The sequence below is a fragment of the Dromaius novaehollandiae genome, chromosome 2 (genome assembly GCF_036370855.1).
Source record: "Dromaius novaehollandiae isolate bDroNov1 chromosome 2, bDroNov1.hap1, whole genome shotgun sequence".
NCBI lineage: Eukaryota > Metazoa > Chordata > Aves > Casuariiformes > Dromaiidae > Dromaius > Dromaius novaehollandiae.
The window spans coordinates 9,352,323-9,367,108 of NC_088099.1; the positions used below are offsets into that span (position 1 = coordinate 9,352,323).

General features: G+C 38.4%; 1 protein-coding gene across 4 annotated transcripts in view; it reads left to right on the plus strand.

Annotated features, from left to right (window-relative positions):
• The window catches only part of DPP6 (dipeptidyl peptidase like 6), a 582,220-nt gene that overhangs the window by 515,897 nt on the left and 51,537 nt on the right, over window positions 1-14,786 (plus strand). For all 4 annotated transcript variants that reach the window (XM_064505741.1, XM_064505742.1, XM_026097080.2 and 1 more), the window contains exons 9-12: window positions 4,095-4,249; window positions 5,441-5,538; window positions 10,516-10,639; window positions 11,475-11,513. In XM_064505741.1, coding sequence (XP_064361811.1) covers window positions 4,095-4,249; window positions 5,441-5,538; window positions 10,516-10,639; window positions 11,475-11,513 — 416 coding nt within the window. The remainder of the gene's footprint in view (window positions 1-4,094; window positions 4,250-5,440; window positions 5,539-10,515; window positions 10,640-11,474; window positions 11,514-14,786) is intronic.

The following is a 14,786-nucleotide window of genomic DNA, read 5'->3' on the forward strand; positions in this document are numbered from 1 at the left end:
TGGCACACAGTCTTGCAGCTGCGAGGGGCTGCAGAATGGGGCCTTTGCACGGGCATCTCAGCATGTGTGTGGCATTCAGGAGCTCACTCACCACCTGCACATAGGGCCTGGGTGTTCTCGTTGTAAACTGATTGGGTGTCTTCCAATGTACGTCTGATGTTGTTGTTTTTCAAATGAAGCTTCGTGTACTTTCTGGTTTAAGGGACAGTATCAAAAGGAATAGCTAAATCCACTTGTGAAGATTCGTATGGGATTGGCATGGATATAATCCACTCTGCTGTTGGAGGAATGGGACAGATCATCATTTGAAAACGCTTCCAGCCCTATTTGCTATGATTCTTTGAGACTTTTGTTACTTAAAGAAAGATATAAGTCTCCAATTTCATTGCTTCTTGCAAATATTGCTGGTGTAAGCTCAAAGGAGCAAAAACAAGTAGACTCTTCCTTATCTTGTATACACTTGCCGGGCTAGTTTGGTAACACACCTTCTATAACTGTTCAGTCAATCTCTGATCCACTGGGCAGTCCATCAAGAGCATTCTCCTATGGTATCATGGCCAAATGCTCCACACAAACCCAAATTCCTCATATCTTATTACCTGGCAAGGTGAAGGACGGTTCCTTTCTGGTTTCTGATACTGATCAGGAAAGAATCTATCAAGAAGCACATTCTTCTAAACAGATGGCATTCCTGATGTCAGAAACCTGATTCATTCTGAACCCTATTCAGATCTTGATAGCAAAGACTACTAGGTACATATTGCACTGAAGGCAGAAACTTTTAATTCAGCTAAAATAAAATTCCTCTCTTCAAACTTCTGCTATTGCCTCCAATTTCTTTTCTCACACAGTGATATTAAAGTCTCTAAAAGGAATTTATATATACCTGCTTGTCACTAAGTATACTCAGGCCTAGGGCTTCAGATCATCCTCCTGAGGATCTGTTGAACTCAGGAGACTTACTGCTTCACTCAGCTTTGAAATGGTCATTTATTTGACTCTTATTCAGCTCTCTTATTCAGAAGAGTGATTAAAATGCATATACTATAACACTCTGTAAGCACAAGCTATTGCTGAGATCATAGGTGAAGGTAATTTCTAAAGTAGCTTCAATTTTTACCTAAACCAGTCAGTCAGTACATGCATTGCCAGGAAAAAAAAAAATTCTGAACACTACACATGGGACTTCACTATACAAGATTAATCCCTTTGGGCTGCCACCCACTTTAGCTGCAGCCAGACATTCCTCAAGTCAAGCTGTCTCATCCTATTTCTGTATTTCAGTATGTTACCAGCTGGCTGGTATGTATCTCTCACCAAAGTTTTACTAGTTGTAAGCAAAATCATCCAGCTCTTTCAGAATTGTTTGATGCTGAATGTGATAACGTGGAATACGCGTTGACTTTCCTCGGACACTGGACGTGAACCTAGCCACCACATTTGAACAGGCAGTATCACAGTCGCTCTTTAGTTAATACAACTGCCACACTTCATTCTTGCCATTTTCAGGGTCTGAGTGTCCCAGTGTGATGGACTGGACGCAAATCTCTGAAGAAGGAAGGATTACAGAGCCGTCAGTTACTGACCGGGAGAAATCTCTGCAGCTCACCTACAGCATCCCTAAATTGTACAGCACCCAGAGACTGCAAACCAAGAGGAAGAGAGGAAAAGTTTTGATCACTTAACACTCTATGCTCTTAACTAGGAAGTCACAAGATGTATATGTAGGGAGGCTCTGGTGTTAGAAGAGCACCTGGTTTCATACAGATGTGAAGTGGGATCTGAACCAATTTCAACACTAGAAAGATCTGTGGGTATTGTATGGAACTGTTATTTCTATGTCTGTGGTAAATAGGAGCACAGAATAAAGTGTCCTCAAGAATAAGGTGTCCTCAAATTGTTTTACTTTTAGCTCCAACTTTCTGATACTAGCACATTTCGTACTTGGTAAGAATGCTCTCCGGTTTGCTAAAACTAACTGCTCTCTCTAATAATGGCAAGATCCTGGCTTTGTTTCAAGGCAAAGGTTCATGCAATTAAATTTCATTAACAAAGGCCCACAAAACTTGCACAAAACCTTCTTGTCATGCAACCTTCTGCTGTACTCTTTCATTAAGTCTGAGATCCTGGAGAAAATATTTGCTGAATAAAGTCATTCCTAATTAATGTTAAAATGTCAAGGATTCAGCCTCCTTCCCTTTCTACCCCTTTTCTTTTATAATCTTAATTATCTTTTTAATGAGCTACCAGTATAAAAGTCTAGAACAGCATCTTTTAAATGTACAAACAACAGGTGGGACACGGCAGCAAAACAGTTTTGCCAGAGATGTGCTTTCCCACATAATAGTTTCAACTTCCTAGTCATCTTTCCCAACCCTCACTTTGAAGTCACCATTAAGTATTGATAACTAACCTTGTAGAAAGCATAATTAATGAGAGTGATTTCCCTTTGCACCTTTTCTACTGTTGCCTTGAGTATTATCTATCTCGAGCAATATGCAAGTCTGGAGTAGCAATGGCATGTGTTTGGCCTACAAGTTCTCCAAGGATCACTCATGCTAGCTCTTTTTAAAAAAGCTCTTTGGTGAGTTTCTTTGCTTCAGACCAGAGTGACATTCTGGTTGGACCACGGAGAGTGGTGTACAAACATGGTGGGTCCAAACACTGCATGCCCCAAATTCCAAAAATCCTCATTCGTTTTTCCAGTAACAAGTGATAGCAGCCAGAGGTCGGAGCTGATAGGACCTATTTAGCTGGACTTCAGGGGTGAAAGCTCAAAAATATTTTGCAGCCTCTTTAATTCTTAGTCTCAAATTAAAGGAATGGAACCTGTCTTCCTGCACATCAATCTGTGCAGCATGTGCAAGCCCTTCTGCTGGGGTTTAAATAGGAATGACTCATGTGATATTAAGCCTCTTATGAAAATGGATTATATTATTGCCTTTTGCAAAATAGGAGGTTTAAAAAGCCAAGTTAGTGTCTTCCAAATGTCAGTAATTGGAGACATTTTGGACAAAGCATGATTTTTTTACAGCATTTTTGTCTATCTATAAGTTGAAGTCATCTTTGCAATGGAGCTTATTAAATGTTTGGAGAAAGTATTAGAAAGTAGAAGTACTTTGGATTTATCTTTAATGAGAATTGGGTTCTGCCATTCTTCAAAGTAATTTCTTATGATTACAATCTTGTTTTCCCATTACATAGTTGAACTCCAAAATGTTTGCATTGGTGTCTTTCTGAGTACCTTGTCAGTAACAACTACATTCTTCCAATCACCCCCAGAAGTCTGGAATCCCAAAATGCAATGGTAAAAAGGATTAATCACTTACTCTGGCTATTTATGGAATATTGCTTAGCAAAACTGATTTAAAAAATGAAATAGGGATAAAATTCAAGATAGTAACCAGGCCACGAATGCTAAAGCCTGATATCTTGTTAAGTGTTAAGAAGTTCCAGCATATCAGTATTTTTTTTTGCAGAACAGCAATGGAGATTAGGAAGACTCAAACTGTAGCCTTTCAGGAGTGCTTGTATCTAATGTTTTTCAAATGTTTTATACACATATATATATATATATGTATATGTAAAACGTTTTTTGAATCCATCGATATGTGTCTAGTATGACTTTGTGAAACTCTTTATGGAGGAGAATTAAATCTCAGTCATTGCAGTATTCCAGTAGCGTGTAACAGCCCAGAAGTAGCCTCATTTATGTTATCATCAGTCAGGTAGGAACTCAAACTCTCCCAATACATGCATGTATATATGTTCATATATCTATGTACAGGACAAATAGTAAGAGCAGCAGGGCATTTTAGACTGTCATTAACATGTATACTAATATAAGTAATTTGATGTTTCTTGAGCAGGGTAATTATGCTTAATAACCTATATATTCAGAGTAATTGTTATCAATTGTGCTCATTTGTGTATATGGCATAAGTTAATGAGTATTTTTAATTGATATTCCTGTGGCATCCTCCTCGTGCTGTGATTAGACTGGGATTTTCATATCTACACCGTTTCATTTATTGCTAACTGGTAATTTACATCTAATAGTCTTTTTTTTCTGCTCTCTTCTTTTTTTTAATTAGAGGAGATCTTGAAGACTCACATTGCTCATTGGTGGTCTCCTGATGGCACCAGGTTAGCATATGCAACAATTAATGCCTCTAGAGTCCCTACTATGGAGATCCCAGTATACACTGGCAGCCTTTACCCTACTGTTAAAACCTATCATTATCCAAAGGTAAGGGAAAATAAAACAAACAATCCTGTTTTTCCAATAATGATTTTATTTATTTATTTATTTCCAGTAGACTCAGACAGTAGACTGTACAATACAGCAAAGAAAATAAATGGATCTAAGGAAAGATCAGCTGTTCCCCTGTGAATGTGGTCTTCATTACTCCTCAGCTGCATTTGTAAAATTACAGTTTTCTTATTCTGCTATTAGTCATTCTAAATATAATGAAAATAAGATTTAAACATTCTCCCTTTGTACCTGCACAAAAGCAATTGTGTTTCCATGCTAGAGAGGTTTTGACCGTGTCTGAGAATTTGCAAGCAAACATTATTACATTTGTGATATTACAAGCCTTTTATATGAAAAGAAGCAAGAAGGAAAATTTAGTATTTTGGCTTCCCTTGAATAATCAGGATAGCATAACATCAGAGGAGATATGATGGTTTTGGAGGTATGTTGTGCCTGAGCATTACAAAGAGAAAACAGTTAAAGACAAAAGACTTAAGAGCCAATCTTTCCTTGATTGCAGATACCTGTAAACAGTCATGCAGTAGGTACACAGCATCCAGTGCTGATATACTGTTGTTGTTATTGTGACTGCTGTAATTTTCTACTGTAAGATAGTGCAGAAGTGTACTGTGCTGTAGAGCCACTTCTTCTGGATATCTTGCTCTATGTGGCGATCACCTCAGACCTCACATATTGTTCCAAATCAAAACATATTTTAACAGGAGAGATGTCCACTTATATGTAGGTTTGGTGGAAGGTAATAGTGACTCCATAGGGAAAGCCCTTTCCTACAACTGAAAATGAATCAGTATTTTACTATGCCTACCATGATGCTGAGAGACAACCTTTTATCAAAAGAGACAGAAAATAGAAATATTTGTTACTCACCATGAAAGGTAGCATCTTTTACCAAGATTAGAGGTGTCCTAAATAACATTACTGTTTGGTTCTGCATACTGACCTTTCCATACCTCAGTGCCACATCCCTACGTCTGCAGTTTCCCTGTGAACAGCTGCAGCAATCTAGCCCAGAAGTGGTAGCATACAAAATGGTCTTTTTCTGTATAGTGTAATTTATACTAACCTGGTACAATGGCAGTGCATTTTAGAATCTAGGAGAACATAATAAATCAAAAACATTGTCTTGTGTAAGATATGGTAATTTATTCTCTTTTCAAAATCCAGGCTGGAATGGAAAATCCAACTATTTCTTTGCATGTGATTGGTTTGAATGGACCTACGCATGATCTGGAAATGACTCCCCCAGATGATCAAAGAATGAGGTATGTGCTTTCTCACACGGGGATGCAGAACGCCGATTCTGCCAAGGCTTTAAATCAGACCTTGGCTTAATTCTAGATCATTTTACAGTCCTTTCTCTGCCACTGTTAAGTAGTTTCACTTTGTGTAAATCTGCTTAAAAATTTTCAAATAATTGTTTTTCTTACATGTATTTCTTTAGAACATTGTTAATTTGAAATTGCTGTGACCCAGATTAACTTCAGAGTAGGGTTATTTTTAGAGAACTCCACAGAATGTCCCCAAATCCGTAACAACACATTCATTTCACATGTAATCACAGGCATTGTAAAGGGGATATTGTCTGCCTTCTGTATGAGAGACCATGAAGCAAAAATAGGACAGACCTATAATACAGCAAACATGAGCTCACTCGTTTGTGACTTGGATTTAGGACTGTAACCAGACTGCAAATATATTGCAGAATCTGCATTAAAAATAAAAGAAGAAATCTCTTTGCTGTTTTTAAGACAGGTGTGTTTTAGAAGGTGGCCTTCAGTTTGGCCAACTACCTAGATACCCATTTCTAATTTAGCAAGTGCTTAAACCTGTTTGCATTCATCAAGAACTTAGAAGTTTGGCTTGGACTCCGATGCATGGTCAAACTGCGCTAAATTTATGGGTCTGTGACTGCTTGAAAAGAACATCACGTTGTTACAGTCTGCCTCCAGGAAAGACATCGCTTTACGTAATGCATAATGCACTTACCTGCAAAGCTCAGAGATTAGAGTCCAAATCTGTACTTCAGTAACTTGATTTAAACTTGAAATAGCTTTACAGCAGGCCAAGTGGAGTCAGACTCTGGTTCCAAGACTACCGCACGGGCAGTGCCCCTTCCGCACGTTAGCACGGTACCTTCTGTGCACGTCAGATGTAATGCTGCGACGATATCATTCTCAAGGATATCACTTGTTCATATAGGAGCATCCTACCAACATGCACGCTGACCTTTTTTTTTCCTGAGTGTTAAATTAGGCTTCTGGATCTGTAATTCCAGCACCAATAAAAACATATAGGTACTGCACAGTGTTAATGAAGTAGGCCCATTTTGAGGGCAGAAGAAGGTGCTGGGGTGATATTCTTCGTGCATGATAAATGTATAAGGTCAGTGCCTGATAGTTGTGCACAGGTTGTATAGTCATTTAATGAAAGGATACTAAACCAAGAGGATCATTTATCGTGTAAGGTACGTTTCTTTGTTAAGGACGTTAATGTCAGCCTAAGAATGTTTTCGCTGCACAACTCAGAAATGCTCCAATTCAAATCCATTTATGCATCAAAAGTCTGACCTGCGAACAAACCAAATGTGTGCATAACTGCAACCACCTTTCAAAACACCACCTTCGAGTCTGCATATAGCAGGCAACAATTCAGTATCACAGTATCAGAACTGCTGTTCCTGGACAACATCATTTTTGTATTGACTGCATGCTCTGTAAGCAGAAGAGACTTAGGAATGTTTTAATTATAATAATAAACTTGAGGCTGCAGGATCCAAGTGCTGTTAATCAATTTGTGCTATGTGGTTATGGATGCCTGTAATTTATTTGGTTGCAATCAATATTTTAAAGTGATGCAAAATATATCATAATTAATTAGTCTCTCTATATTTCATCAAAAACATGGCAATTTCCATCCCCAGGGCATAAGAAGTCCTGCTACAGCAATAGGGGTGCTTTTTCATTATGCATATATTTTCTGAAATGAGAGGATTAGTGTGATAATGTTTCATTAGAATAGACAAGAGGGATATACTGTACAGTTAGTTACAGAAGGGAGTTTTGGGGAAGCAGGGGAAGCTTATGATAAGGATTGTCAAGCAGAGAAGTCCTATCAGAAGCATTTTGATGTGCTCAATCTGTTTGTGCAGATGATACAAGGAAAGAGTGGCCTTTCTTTGTGATTTTTTTTTAATCTGTAGCATAGTGTTTTAGTACAGTTAATAGAGCTGAGAATAAAGTAGAAAAATGCCAGCTTTTTTTTTCTTTTTTAAATAAAAAGTCTGAGGTTTCCCACAAAATTGTAATATTTGTCAGTGAAGAAGCAAAGATGATGATGGGAAAACATATCTGGGGGTAAGAATATGCCATTTTGATCAATTTTCCTTTTTTCAAATCTTTCATACTGACCATTTTGCCAAATTTTCTCCAATGTCATACTTTGCTGTGAAAACAAGAAAGTCAAGGAGGGCAAGCGAAAAATTTCAGAATAAAAATTAATTCTAACATTTAATGTCAGAAAGCCATGTTTTTATTTTGGTGAAAAGCACTGGACCTCTCACAGCTAACAACTGCTACATCAGCAGGTAGTGGGAACAGGACCATGATCCAGATTATTTGTCACATCATATTTGTGCCTTAGATGGCAAATTAAACCAAGATGTTATCCCCCCTGACTGCAGGAACTGTCAATGGTCCTCGTGTAGGTCATGAATAAAGAAATAAAGGAGAAACTCAGACAAATCTGAGTCTGGAATCTGAGACAGGAGCCTGCTGTGCTCTGGGGACCTCGGGGTGGACGACTGCCTGTCATTTGGCCATGCAACAAATCACTGTCTGCTCTTTGTGATCTTTATGTCTTTGTTACTATTTTCATACTTTACATATTAATGTTTTAGATTCGTATGTCCAAAAATCAGCCAAGTAAAGTTAGTGGATAAACAAGGACGCTGCACAATAACCAACGTCCAGATGATTGCAAACCCAACCACTGAAGTCTTTACTGAGACAGTGAAATCCATTGCAAAGCTCAGCATAACTGCACCTTTCCTGAAGGTGCTCGGAGAAGTTCCTTCCGTCCTTTGGGAGCATACAGTCTGCTCTGGAGCAGATGTCTACAAAAGGGACTTCTCAGTCTGAAGTGGTTGGACAACTGCGGGGCCAGACTCCTTCTGTTGCCACTGGGGAAAAATAGAATCTCCTTAATTCAGCTCCATATAAAATCTGCAATAGGTCAGATGAATTGCACTATAGAAATGCCAGCTCCTCTCCATTGACCGTATAGAAAGTCTGCTCCACCAGTGTGGCTGGCTGTGTTGCAGACGTTTAAAATTAACTGCGATGAATCACGCCTTATCGTCTAATTTTCCTCTGCGAAATGGAAAACGTAAAACTTGGTTGTCCTGCAGAAGAGCCGTAAAAAGAAATAAATTGAAGACTCCACACTACTCTGAGACTAGGAGAATGAGAACAATACAATTACGCACACTAGTCTGATAGCTGGGGTATCTATGGGCTTTACAACTAGGATATTCTTCAGAGAGAATTTGAGAGTCCATGCCCATCTTCAGGGTTATAGAAAAGATTATATTTGACCTAAAATAATAATTAAAACTTCTTGAGCGAGAACTTTGGCTCCTGTATTCAAACAGTGAGATGGATAAAAAAATTTAATATATGTCCTTCAAACTTTAAATTGGATTTATGGAAAAAATGCTCAGAGCCACAATATGTACTAAATTCACATTCATTTTCAGGGTAGGCTGAATTTGCTCAGTTCATTTTGGGGAGGAATAAGAGATGGTTATACCGTTTAATTTTGCTTTGTTGTTTTTTCCTCCTAGGGACTATGCTGTTGCTGATAAAGGGTAAAATAATAATTTTATTTCAGGCAATGAATTTTCAGACTACTGTTGTCTCAGCCAGGAGTATTCTTCCTTCCAGTGTGGTGCATGCAATTGTTGAGGTCTTTTGTTCTTTTTCCCTAGCCAAATTCAGGCACTAAATATTACTGAAACTACAATATCAATTTCCAACTTGTTATTTTGTGAGACAAACGGGTCTTTGTTGCTTTTGCCCTTTCTCTTCAGTGTATACAGGAGTCTTTGCCAGAACACAAAGTACTCTCCAGTGACACAGCACATTAATTCCAATGAGAGCAACAATTCCTTATACATATTTTATAGCAAACAAATGAACTAATAAATTTTTATAGACTGTATGCTGTGAAAAATCATATTATAATTTAAGGATGGCTTTGGCCCACATAGCCCACCAGTATATTATAAGATTACTAGGTTTGTCAGCTCAGCAAGGGTTTTGCCCTGCAGATGAAGTGGTGAAGCTCTGAATCACTGCAGAGGTGGGCATGTGCGAGCACCACCGCAGACTGCCTCCGAAAATGTATTTATTCATGATCTGGTATTTTCCAGCCCAGCCCCAAGCTAACTGGTTGCATTGCTCAGTATTGCACAGTCCTTTTCCTAAGTTTTCTAGGGAAAGATATCACCAATTGCAGGACTGTGCAGCCAAGAGCAGAGGAACCCTCAATGGCGATGTAGTCTGGGTATTGCTATAATCTGAATATGTTCAGCAATAAATAGAGGATGGTACAGGGAGTGTGGGACAGTATTTTTGCCAGTGCAAACTGTCACATCTCTGCTGACTTCCTTATGGCAACCAGCTGCGTTTGTTCTGCAGAAACCCTGTGTCTCTGCAACCTATATCCTTCTTGCTCTTTTCCTTTTAATGCAACACTCATGGATATTTTACTGCATAGTAAGCATATTTAGAGGCCATTAGCTCTTCATAAGCATAAAGAATACAACTATTGTCGGTGAAGGGTTTGAGTCAGCCAGCTAGTCTGCTCACAATGGAAATTGTCTGCATTTTTTTCCACCTATGCATAAATTTTTAGCTCCAGGCATTTCAGTCCCTGAAAGGCTGAATAGCTTGAATGACTCTTCATCTCAACGTTCGACTCTTCTTTGAAAATGACTTTCAGAAGTGGCAGATAAAATAGCTACACAGCCCTAAATATATCATTTTTAGGCATTGAAATCCATACGTGGGGCAGCTTAGACATATCAGGATACAGGTCTAATAACCAGAGATCTTTCCTATACTGTTTGCTCATAGCAGCCTCCAAATGCTCTGCTGTGTGGCAAAACATTGGAATATCAGTGCTCTTAATGAGGTGTTGGCTGGCAGCACTGAAGATTTAATATATTTCTGTGTTTTCAGGGATTATTACATAACCATGGTGAAGTGGGCGACTAGCACCAAAGTGGCAGTAAACTGGCTGAACAGGGCCCAGAACGTGTCCATCCTGACGCTGTGCGACGCTACCACTGGAGTCTGCACAAAGGTAGGGAAGATGATGAAAATGGTCGTTTGGCATCAGCTTTCATAACCCACGTAAGAAAGTCTTTCAGTTACCCTACATGGAAGCATGCCAGCTGACACATATTTATTTGAACAGACAGAGAATATAAACAATGTTTGCAATATTTCCTGTGCAAGGGTGAAGGGACTTTTTTTGTCACCTTACAGAAAGCCAGGAACTGTGTGGCCCTACGTGCTCTGTGTGTGTGCGAGATGGAGTTTATCCTGAAATAGCTGCATACATGCACGAGCACACACAGGTCAACAATTTGTAGCTTGGAGAGCTTCGAGACATTCTAATTTAATGGAATTATGCCCTTGCTCGTCAACCTACAATTTAATTTTATTTAATTAATGCCTCCTGCAGATATAGTTGTACCAACATAAGTGCATGTGTATTGATATAACCTTTTTAAGTATTGGCATATATCATCTTTTAAACTGACATAGGTTGTGTCACAGTAGGAAAGTGTTCTAATGTTGCTGTCCCTTGATAAATTGTCACACCACTGTGCATAGCAGTCTTTTTTATCAACTTACAGCTGTATTTCTTTGGGGAATACTATGTATTGCTGGGGGTTTTTTTAATTTATTTTTTGTCTGTGTGAGTAAAATGCTTTCCTGAGTAAGTGCTTGGTTATTTAGCAGAGATGGAAGATCAAGAGAGCAGTCACTTTTTAGTCCTGAACCACGTGCTTAAACAGATTTTTTTTGTGCTTGTTCACAACTTTTCAGAATCAGTCAAACTGCTTTCTGCACTGATGAGCAAAATGTAATACATGCAAAGTATATTATTTAATAGTTGTGTTTTATTTTAGAAACATGAAGACGAAAGCGAAGGTTGGCTGCACAGACAGGTAACGTTGACCTTCTCCTTGCAGTCAAATTTTAAGTAGATTTTTTTGTTTGTTTGTTTTTCCCTCAAAGAAAAAAATAATTTCTAAACCTGAGAAGTTTACTTGGAAGGTGGTGTGGTTCATAATACAGAAAACAGTTCCCAGTAATAAACAAGCTCTTTCGATTGAACTGAAGTGTACCATACCTGAGATGCCATCTTCTCCAGTAGGTCCCAGTGTTCAAAACCAATTGTTAGTTTGCAATTTACTTGGATTTAAACAAGCTGAAAAACTAGTGTTGGCTGAAATTCCCCCAGTCACAGATTATCCACATGAGACCTGTGCCAGAGAAGTAGTCCTTAAAGACTGAGGTTGACTTTAAGTAGTATATTGGTTTTTTTCCTGGTCTTCCAGGCAGGAGAAAAGTCCACTGTTGAAAACAGAAGATCAAAGTCCATTTAATTAAAAGGGCCTGTGCCCATTCAGAGCCAAAATCATGCAGATAGATAGCACTTTTAAGTCACTTAAGCTAAATTTGACAGATTATCTACTTGACTCTTTGCAGATGTTTCCAAATGTAAGAAAAGTGAAAAGCAAATAAAATTGTCAATAAGGCAGTTGAAACAATGAGGGTTTACATGAGACGCAGGAAAGAAAGCAACTGTCTGATCAAGTTTAATATCCTGTTATAACAGACAACTGTGTCACATAATTCTTCTGCCACTGCAATTCCTGCATAACGTTATTACTTTGTATGGCTATGTGCTCCCATCCCCCAAATGAAATTTAGATGAAGATAAGCCCTGAAAAAACAGAAATAGCAAATTGAAAGCCCTGAGAAGTTTAGATTTGTGGGATTCCCTTCCCTTCCCTTTTTCTGAACAGTTTCCCCCCTTCTCCCCGATATATGTCTATATACAACCTGTAGATTTCCAGAAGGTGAATCTGTGGAAGATTGTTTATAACACTTCCCCAGCGGTCAGTTTATGAAGTGATCTCAGATTTTACTAAGTTGTTCTTTAGAGAGAAGCTGCTGATACCAGTTCAGTCACAACATTGAACTGTTTTGCATGGGATATGAGAATGCCAGACAGGGAGTAACATGTCAGTTAAAGAACTTGCACCATAGTTTTCCCAGTCCAGATTTAAAGGATTTCGTATTTTTGTCACAGCTTGTTCAGAAGATCCAAGAACCTAGAAACTTCAATACATCAGTATACAGCAGGAATAATGATCTCCTCTGTTCCAGTGGCTGTCCTACAGCAGTGGGCTGTGTCTGATCCGGACAAAAAATGATTTTACAGAGAAAATAGCTTTTTTGCTCCAAGCATTCCAGATAATCATTTGCTGTATTTTTATATAAAATAAAAATACTGCCAAACTATTCTTCATGTTCATAATGCTAGTGTTGGCTTAAATAAATGACAAATGCTTCAAAGACAAATCACACCTACAGAAAATTAAATTGCCCGTATTTTGTATCTTAGAAAAGGAAGTTCACAAGGATCATTTGTTTTATAAGTCAAGGCTAAGTTTAATCCTTTCCCTGCTATTTACCTGGGCCTCTACTCTTCTGAAATTTAATGCAGTACATTAGAAGGACTTCTGTTCATACACCGCTGTGGTTCTTTAGCCAAGCACCTACTACATGGGCAAGAATTAAAGGTGGTGTCTTCTGCTGAATAACAGTAATGAATCATCTGCCTATCTCTATTGGGTCTGCTCCACAGAAATATACTTTGTTTTACTGCATCATATACTTAGTCTGAGGATAGAGAAGGCTGTTTGTTCCAGCCAAATGAGTCAGACATCTCAGTGCTAAACTAAGATAATACTTGCTATAGACTTTAGAGACATTTGATGCTACCCTTCAAGTGCTTTTGTTAGAGTCTAAAGAATTACAGAACTCTTTTGCCTATTTATCTGGCAACAAAATTATTTAAATTTCTAGTTTCAACTAAATATGTGATTACTAGGTTAATCTCTTTTTCTGTATTTCTCTTTTTACTCCATTACATGTGCATCTAAATCACTGGAAAATTATTTTCATGCCATGTGTGTCTGAGTCTGAGAATGATGTGAAAATGTTGAATGTTAATGTGATTCCTCTAGCCTCTTTTAGGAGGAGATGAATTGCACCCCAGGCAGCCACTAAGGGAGTTCAGGAGTGTGACTCAGCTCAAGATACAGACTCCTAGGATTAGACATTTTAATATAGGTGTATACATATGACTCAGGTGCCAAATTCCCCACTGTTCTCAGTCATAAGAGTCTTCAGGATAGCCAGCAAAGGCAATGCACTTTGCTCATGATTCAGCTCATCACTAAGAAGACACCAACTGTCTGGTTGGCCAGCTGGTACTATGAACTCCATTGACCAGACCTTCTTTTCAGAAGTATCCCAAATTAAAATCAATAGGACTGAGGAGTCTAGATGCTGGCCTCACTCTTTAAAATACTCCGGTTCTCAAGTCACACATATAGAAAAAAAAAACATACCTGAGCTTTATTCTTTGGTGGTGGTGGGGGGGGGGTTGATCTGGAATACAGACAAGCTTCAATGTGGGCTGGGAGCAGGACATGGGAGAAAAGTTGTCTGTTAAATGACAGAAGATATTCACAAAGGACATGAGGGAGTCTCCAAGCATGACAGGGTTAATGTTTTTCAGCTGAGATACTGGGAGTTGGATAGGGCATATGACCCATGCACTTGAATTTATTTGTTGTTATTGTTGTAGTTTGGTAACTCAGTGAGATTTAATAGTCTGTGTACGGAAGGTCATAGTAAATGCTGTCGTGTTCCTTTCTGGGCTTAAGTTTCTAAATGAATTTTATGCAAGTCTAAAAACTGGGAGAGCCTATCTCCAGCAAAGGCAAAGAGAGATACTGGTATTGTCATCCGTGTAGCTGACAAGGTAAATTACTCAAAGTATAATGAGAAATACACAAAATTTACACATCCTGCTAGAATGTGTCTGTCATTCCTTACTATATTTGCCATTTGACATGGCCAGAATTTTCAAACCTTCTGCACAAATAAGAATGGGCACATGTTCACAGAGGCTGACTAGGGATTTTGAAAGTTTTCACTGCTTTTATTCATATACCTGCTCATGCACTTCTGGACATAACAGTCAGACTAAACTTTATTCATACTTTTGTTTAGATATACAAACACTTTGAAACAGTAATTACAGTTGTAGATAATTTTGTTTTAATTTTTCTGAAGAAGCCTTTTCCAGGTAATGACAATAATGGTCACAGACAGATAATGTGTCAGCAAGGGAGATAGCA